Source organism: Myiozetetes cayanensis, unplaced genomic scaffold (genome assembly GCF_022539395.1).
Source record: "Myiozetetes cayanensis isolate MyiCay16 unplaced genomic scaffold, myiCay2020 scf13, whole genome shotgun sequence".
NCBI lineage: Eukaryota > Metazoa > Chordata > Aves > Passeriformes > Tyrannidae > Myiozetetes > Myiozetetes cayanensis.
The window spans coordinates 23,233,491-23,240,536 of record NW_026086937.1 but is presented as its reverse complement, the minus strand read 5'-3'; the positions used below and the strand labels follow the sequence as shown (position 1 = coordinate 23,240,536).

At 54.9% G+C, this 7,046-nt stretch overlaps 1 protein-coding gene across 1 annotated transcript in view; it reads right to left on the bottom strand.

Annotated features, from left to right (window-relative positions):
- Positions 1 to 6,492, bottom strand: part of MINDY4B (MINDY family member 4B) — a 6,946-nt gene extending 454 nt beyond the window's left edge. Inside the window, exons 1-11 of the mRNA XM_050308449.1 lie at positions 6,389 to 6,492; positions 5,378 to 5,515; positions 4,857 to 4,992; positions 4,565 to 4,684; positions 3,595 to 3,686; positions 3,170 to 3,335; positions 2,716 to 2,781; positions 2,132 to 2,202; positions 1,906 to 1,975; positions 1,488 to 1,592; positions 984 to 1,200 (exon numbers count right to left, since the gene is read on the bottom strand). Of these exons, the coding sequence (XP_050164406.1) occupies positions 984 to 1,200; positions 1,488 to 1,592; positions 1,906 to 1,975; positions 2,132 to 2,202; positions 2,716 to 2,781; positions 3,170 to 3,335; positions 3,595 to 3,686; positions 4,565 to 4,684; positions 4,857 to 4,992; positions 5,378 to 5,515; positions 6,389 to 6,492 (1,285 nt within the window). The remainder of the gene's footprint in view (positions 1 to 983; positions 1,201 to 1,487; positions 1,593 to 1,905; positions 1,976 to 2,131; positions 2,203 to 2,715; positions 2,782 to 3,169; positions 3,336 to 3,594; positions 3,687 to 4,564; positions 4,685 to 4,856; positions 4,993 to 5,377; positions 5,516 to 6,388) is intronic.
- Positions 6,493 to 7,046: the final 554 nt, after the last annotated feature.

Below are 7,046 nucleotides of genomic sequence, written 5' to 3'. Positions count from 1 at the left end.
TTAGTTCCAAGATTCTGACTTCACTTTAACTGCTGCAGTGAAAGGAGAATGAGGAAGGCATTCATTGAGGAAGGTAAGTGGTGCACAGTGGCAGAGAAACAAGAATCTTGCACCCCAAGCACAAAGCTTGGCTCACAACCCAAATGATGCTACAGGAGCAGTTCACCCTTCCCGGGTGAGGTGTGGAACTTGGGGGGAAACACAAGGGCTGTAGTAGCACCAGGTGCTGTGCAGGAAAACAGAGACTTCAGCCTCAGTCAACTACTGAAAGCAGGAAGGTGACCTCCCATGTGCCAGCCTCACTGTGTTGGTATGCTGGTTTTGTCTGGGGTAGATTTAACTCTCTGCTCAGTGGCTGGGATGGGACTATGTTTTGGATTTGTGCTGAACACAGGATTGATAATATAGAGGTGTTTTTGGTTTTGCTGAGCAGAGCTTGCACAGTGTCAAGGCCATGTTGGCAAGGAGACTGGGGGGTGCATGGGAGGTTGGGAGGAGGCACAAACTGACCAAAGGGATATTCTGGACAATATGACATCATGCTCAGTACCAGTGGGGGGAAGAAGGTGGAAGGGGGGTGATGTTTGGGTTTGTCTTCCCAAGGAACTGTTACGCAGGATAGGGCCCTGCTCTCCTAGAGCTGAACACCTGCCTGCCCATGGAAAGGGCTGAATGAGCTCCTTGTTTTGCTTTGCTTGTGTGCATGGCCTTTGCTTTCCCTATTAAACTGTCTTTATTTTGCTTTTACCCTCCTGCTTCTCTCCCCCATCCTGCTGGTGGGGGACTGAGAGGTGGTTGTGAGGGGCTTGGTCATTGGCCACGGTGAAATCACAACAGCTGGAGAGAGGGTTATTTAAATTTAGAATTAATCAGGAAACAATCCTGCTTCCTGGTGTGCTTAAACTTTGTGCTGAGTACTAAGCACGGGAAGGACGGTGGTCTGTGACGCCCACACCTCCCCCGCGGTGAGCCCGGGTCCGTACCTATCGTCAGGCGGGCCGTTCGGGTCTGCTCCCGCTGCCCGCTGTAGAAGTACAGGTGGAAATGGCGCTCGGCTCTCCAGTGGCAGAGCAGGCGGCTGTCGGTGCCGAAGAGGACGCCGATCCTGCCGGGGCCGCCGCACCTGGAGGGGCCGCCGCACCTGGAGGGGCCGCCGCACAGCCACACGGGCAGGAGGGGCGTCCGCAGCGCGGGGCTCACCTGGGCGGGGGAGCCTGGCCGTGAGCCCGGGCCGTGCCGAGCTCTGCCTCGCTGCCCTGGGCAGTGCCGAGCTCTGCCCCGCTGCCCTGGGCAGTGCCGAGCTCTGCCCCGCTGCCCTGGCCGTGCCCGAGCTCTGCCCCGCTGCCCTGGGCAGTGCTCGAGCTCTGCCCCGCTGCCCTGGCCGTCCCCAAGCTCGGCCCCGCTGCCCTGGCCGTCCCCAAGCTCTGCCCCGCTGCCCTGGGCCGTCCCCGAGCTCTGCCCTGCTGTCCTGGCCGTCCCGCTCTCACCTGCCGCTCCCAGCTCAGGAAGCCCACGGGGCCCCGCTGCCCCCCGGCCCCGCCGCCGAGCTCCCGGGCGCTCGCCCGTCCCGTCAGGAGGAGGCTGAGCACGGCCTGCGGGGACACAGCCCTGGTCACACCCCGGGGACCGCAGCAAACGCGCTCTGCAGGTGGGCTCCAGCTCCCAGCTCTGTCCTGCCTGGCACTGCCAGGGGAACGCCAGGCTCCAGGTGGCTTTTTTATTATTATTGTTATCATCATCATTATCATCACCATCATCATCATCATCATCGTGGGCTGTTTTTTGCATGCACAGCCGTGATTAAAATTTGCAAAATATTTTTGCAAATTTTATGCTTTTTTTCTTTGGATTAAAAAGAGAGAATTTTTTTCCTAAATCAAATGTGGGAAACGTGGCTGATCCTACCTCTGTGCAGGTGACATTTCCAGAACTGACGTTCAGCAGAGGAGCTGTGTCACCCAAATCCTCTCGGACCCTGTATGGCCGAACAGAGAACATCAGGGCAGTGCCAGGCTGGTGCTGGAAGTGACGCTGCACGACCCTGCCCGGCTGGTGGGAAAGGGAGGAAAGGAAAAGCCATTTCAGAAGATGTAACTGAACTAGAGGAAAATATTTAAAAAGTGAAATATACCTTTCAAGTGTCCTAGAGAAAAGTAAACTGTATAAAAATAGGATCACTCCATGGCTTCCTTCACATTTGAACTGGAAAAAGAAATAAGGGATCACAGGGAAGGAATTATGGCCAGTAAATCACATTTAATTAAAGCAATTAATCTGCTTCATTAGAGTCTTAGGTGAGTGTGTTGAGCCAGATGAGTAAGGTATTATATCAGGAAGATTTTATAATCAATTTTGTTGAATAGGATCATGTAAAAAAAGAAACTTCCACTTATTGGCTAAATGGGTTTTGTACATTTTTTTCCACAAATCTTTGCTGAGGCTGCAAGGAATCACATCTTGTATTCCAGTGAACTACAAAATGCTGTCCCATTTACCCAGTGTTTGTGGGTTGAGAGAGCTGGAACAGTGGGTAAAGTCCCAAGAATTTTAGTGGGAGTAAGATCTCTTCCCAAAGGAAGATCCATGAACTTTACTGTATGTTAACACCACATTCTGCTGATGGTGGCACTTGCCTTCAAAAGGTCTGATTTGAATAGGAAATAAGATGTAATTCAGCAAGAAAATAACTTGGATAGAGCAAATATCCCCACTTACACAGTTTATGTGGTCGGAGATGAACTCCTGAGCTGCAGCTTTCTCCGAGAACTCAAACAGCCGGATCTGTCAGGCACAAGCATGGGGAAGGTGATGTAAAGGAGATGTGAATTATGTAAAAAAGCTGAGGTTTTGAATCCTGTGGTTCTTTTAGCCAAGTGAAAGAACAGTGCAGGGGTCTGTTCTGCCCCTTGCCCAGCCCCAGGGTCTGGCTCCGTGCGGGGAGTTGGGAGCAGTTTCACATTAACTGGATTCTTGTTTCTGCAGGAGGAGGAAGACCGGCTTTTGATGAAGGGGAGCAGCAGCCCCCGTGGTGACGTGGGCTGTGGTGGGACCTGGGTCTGGGGGCTCCCCACTTTGGTGCACCATAGGTGAGGGGGCAGGTTTAGGAGATCCATTTCAGGCCAGAGGTGTCTTTAAGGAACGCTCTGTGTGCAGTCGTTTCCATACTCACTCTCTCCGTGAAGGTGTCTGCTCTGTAGCCTGTGTGTGGCATCACGGTGCCAGCTGTGGTGATGAGGCAGACGACGGCTCTGCCCCCTCCTCCTGCTGCCCACAGGGTCTCTGCCAGGGCCACGGCCAGCGCCTGTCCCTGCTCCCGCTGCCCGATCCGGCACAGCCTGCGCCGCGGGAACACCGGGCTGTGAGCATGGCACCGGGGGTGGGGGGCACGCACCACCATCCCAAACCAGGAGACTCGATGGGAAGAAGCCTTGCCCAGGGATCAGCCAAGGCTTCTCCCTTGGTACAGATCCTCACCTGTAGCTGCACACCTGAAGCTGGGTCTGGTTTGGTTGAACCCAGGGGCTGGTCTGCCTGAGTCCAAACAATGCACGGAAATAATTCCTGTGTGTCCCAGGGGAAGGCTCAGCATCTTACCTTTCCAGGTGAGTATGTTCTGTGTCTCTTGTGAAGAGCAGATATGTGATGATGTGTGCTTGTACAGCCATCAGAACAGCTCTTGTTCCGCCCTAGGGACAGAAAGATGAACCCCCAAGTCTGAGGAGCACATGCCATTCCCAGCAGTCCCTGGCCAGTAGGAAAACAGGAAGCCCTCATGGAGAAGAAGCTGTGGAATGGCCCTGGCTGTGTGCTGGGGACAGCAGGGGTCCCCACAGTTTGTTTTTTCTCCTCTCTAGTCTCACAACAAAGAGCCAGGCAACCCAAGGCATCCTGGGACTGATGTGAGGCTGTGCACAGGGGTGCCTGTGCCTGCACCCTGCTGTGTTCAGGGTCAGGGCTGTGGTCTCTTCTGGGAGCACAGAGCCTTGGAATGCAGGGAGAGGTGCCTGCGGTTGTACCCAGTGTTTCAGCTTCCAGGTGATTTAGGAGATTTGCAATTTGAGTGTTTATCTTGGGCTTCTGCTTTTTTGGGTGCAGTGTTGTGATAGTAAATAAGGAAGAAGAAAAAATCCCCACTCTTTCAGTAAATAGTGTAGGTGACTTCACCTGTTAGATGTCTAGGTGGGGCAGGAAGAATTAGGTAAGTCTAATTCTCAGAAAAAAACAAGAAAGTCCTGCTTCTTTGTGCAACCTGCTGCCTCTCCTGACTCCTCCCCTGTGAGCACCTCCCAGAGGGGTATCACAGTCTGTCCTGCAGCCAGCAGCTGCCTCCAGGCCAGCCACCCCACTCCAGCCTCGGGCCAAAGGCTCCCCTGTGAGGGCAGCTGTGCAGGGGGCTGTGGCTGGAGCCCCTGCACCCAGCCCGGTGGGGAACATGGCCTGGCAGGAGGGCAGGCCATGTGGGGTGAAGGGGTGTGTGCTGCTGAGGCTCCCAGCGCTGGCTGCTGTGTCCTGTGCATGTTTGAGACAGCGAGGAGCCGGTGCCAGTTGCTGTGTGACACTTTACCTTTCCTGCCTCCAGCGCGTAGGCCAGGTCGGAGTGCGGCCGGCGGAACCTGAAGTGTGCTGCTACCCACTCCCAGCTGAACAGCAGGGTTGTGTCCCCAAACAGCAGCTTCTGCAGCCCCTGCCGAGGAGGAGCCAGAGGAGGGGTCAGGTCCCAGCACGGGGGATGACCTGTAATGTCAGGAGGTCTTGAGGTGCAGGTGCAGTGTGCCCACGGCACTGCCACACTCTCAGGCCTCACAGCTTCAGGGCAAAGATGATGTTTGGGCTCAGTCAGGGACTTCACTCAGTACTTGGCCGCTCCAGTGAAGCTCGGTCACAATGTGTAATAACCTCTGTCGGGGTACAGGGCATTTTTTAGGGAAGACCTGCACCGTCATCACCCGCAGAAGTTCCGAGCTGCTGGGCAGTGGCACCGGCAGCAGCACCCTCAGGACAGGAGCGGAAATCCCTCACTGAAGGTGTAAAAAGCCTTTTGCAACCCAAACGATTCTATGATACCGTGATCCTGGCTCCCATCTGAGGCTCTTTGGCAGGGAGGCCCCAGAGTGCAGGTAAATATTTCATTTAAATATTGTCATTTCAGTTAAATATTGTCATTTAACCGGTTCTCTCATTGAATTATTGCAGATCAGCTTTAAGGTTGTGTTGCAGCCATGCTCGTTAAGAGTCCCATAAATAATGCATCCCCATCCCATAGTTGAGGGGATAGCAGGCTGCAGCCCACAGCCTGCCCGAACGCCGGGAAAGGCTCCCGAGACTCCTCTTTAGGAGATTCAATTACAGCTCATGCTTAATTCAGCAGGCAGCTCACCATCGCTGTGTCTGGGGAGAGGGGGCGGCCGCCCGTGCCCGGAGGGAGCAGGAGGGGCTGGGGGATGGTCGAGGGGGGCTGCGGCCCCGGGGGCTCCCCACCTCGGGGTGGTCCATCGCCAGCTCTGCCCCGGCCTCGCTGCAGGGAGAGGAGCAGATGATGCATCAGGCCAGGGCTGCTGCTCCCGTGCACTCAGAGTTCCCCCCCAATATTCCCGGGGGGTAGGCACAGTGCCAGGCCACAGGCTGGTGGCGGGGAGGGGAGACACACGTGCTGCCCTGGAACACGGGTGCCCTTGACTTCCAGCTGTTGTTGGGCATTCCCAACGCATCCCTCCCAGCTAGTGACTGGAGCAGGGAGTAACACTGTGTTTGTCTAAATTACAGAGAATACCTTCAGTGCCTACCAATCCAAGGGCACAGCAAGTTTTCCAAATACTTGCATTGTGGAGATGTTAGCTTGTTATACCTTTTCACTGTGTTCTAAAACTGACTGTAGAAATCATTAGTTTTAGGCAGAAAGGTTGTGTTGGACTGCTCTGCCCCTTTGATTTAAATCAGGAAGACTTTCTTTCAGAATACCTGAAGAAAACGTCTGTTTCTCAAAGGAGCAGCATGAGAAATGACTCTCCATAGAGACCTGGGCTCCAGGTGACCTCCTCAGTATGCCAACCCGGCAGGACAGCCCAAAACCCATCAAACACCATTTGTGACCTTTGGAGAAGAGTTACCTGATGAATTGTGTTGTTGATTTCCAAGCTGAAAAGGTAAAATAAAGCACAATTTAAAAAAACCAACAGAGGCATTACCAGCATATGGAGAACCCTGAGTCCAGCCAGAAGAGAACACCAGAACAAAGGAAGAGTAAGAACTGTAGCACTTGTATTAAGGAGTACACAAGGACCTTTTGTCATTGGCACATAAGTTTTGTAATAAAACATAACTTTACAAATTACATTAAATAACTACCCGAAATTAAAAATGTGATAAAGAAGTAGAATAAAAATCTTACCCACGGAAACTAAAGATTTCTCTCCATTTGTTCAGGTCAGAGATTCTGCTGACGATCTCCTCCAGCTCCGTCGGTGCGGTGTGTTCAGTCCCCAGGCCACCCATCGCAGCCGCCTGCCCAGCCCCTCTGTCACCCATCGCAGCCGCCTGCCCAACCCCTCTGTCACCCATCGCAGCCGTCTGCCCAGCCCCTCTGTCACCCATCGCAGCCGTCTGCCCAGCCCCTCTGTCACCCATCGCAGCCTCCTGCCCAGCCCCTCTGTCGCCCATCGCAGCCGCCGCGCTCGGCCGATGCTCCTGGCGACGGAGCGGGATGGGAGCACTGAGGCTGCTGGGGGAGCGGCTCCCTGACCCCCCCCGAGCGTCACCGACCCCCGCCCACCCCTGCGGGGCTCGAGGGCAGCGCCCCCGTCCCGGTGATTGAACCGCCAGCAGAGCCCGTCCGGTGTGCGCGCTGTGCCGGCAGCATCGATGTTTAATGCCGGCAGCATCAGTGTTTAATGCCGGCAGCATCAGTGTTTAATGCCGGCAGAGCCGGGGGGATGGCGCAGCGGGGGCTGCTCGGGGGGGGCTGGCTGCGGGCGGGGGCAGGAGCGGGGTGCAGGAGGGTGGGTATTTTCCAGCATGGAGCAGGAGACAGGGTGTTTTCCAAAGCGGAT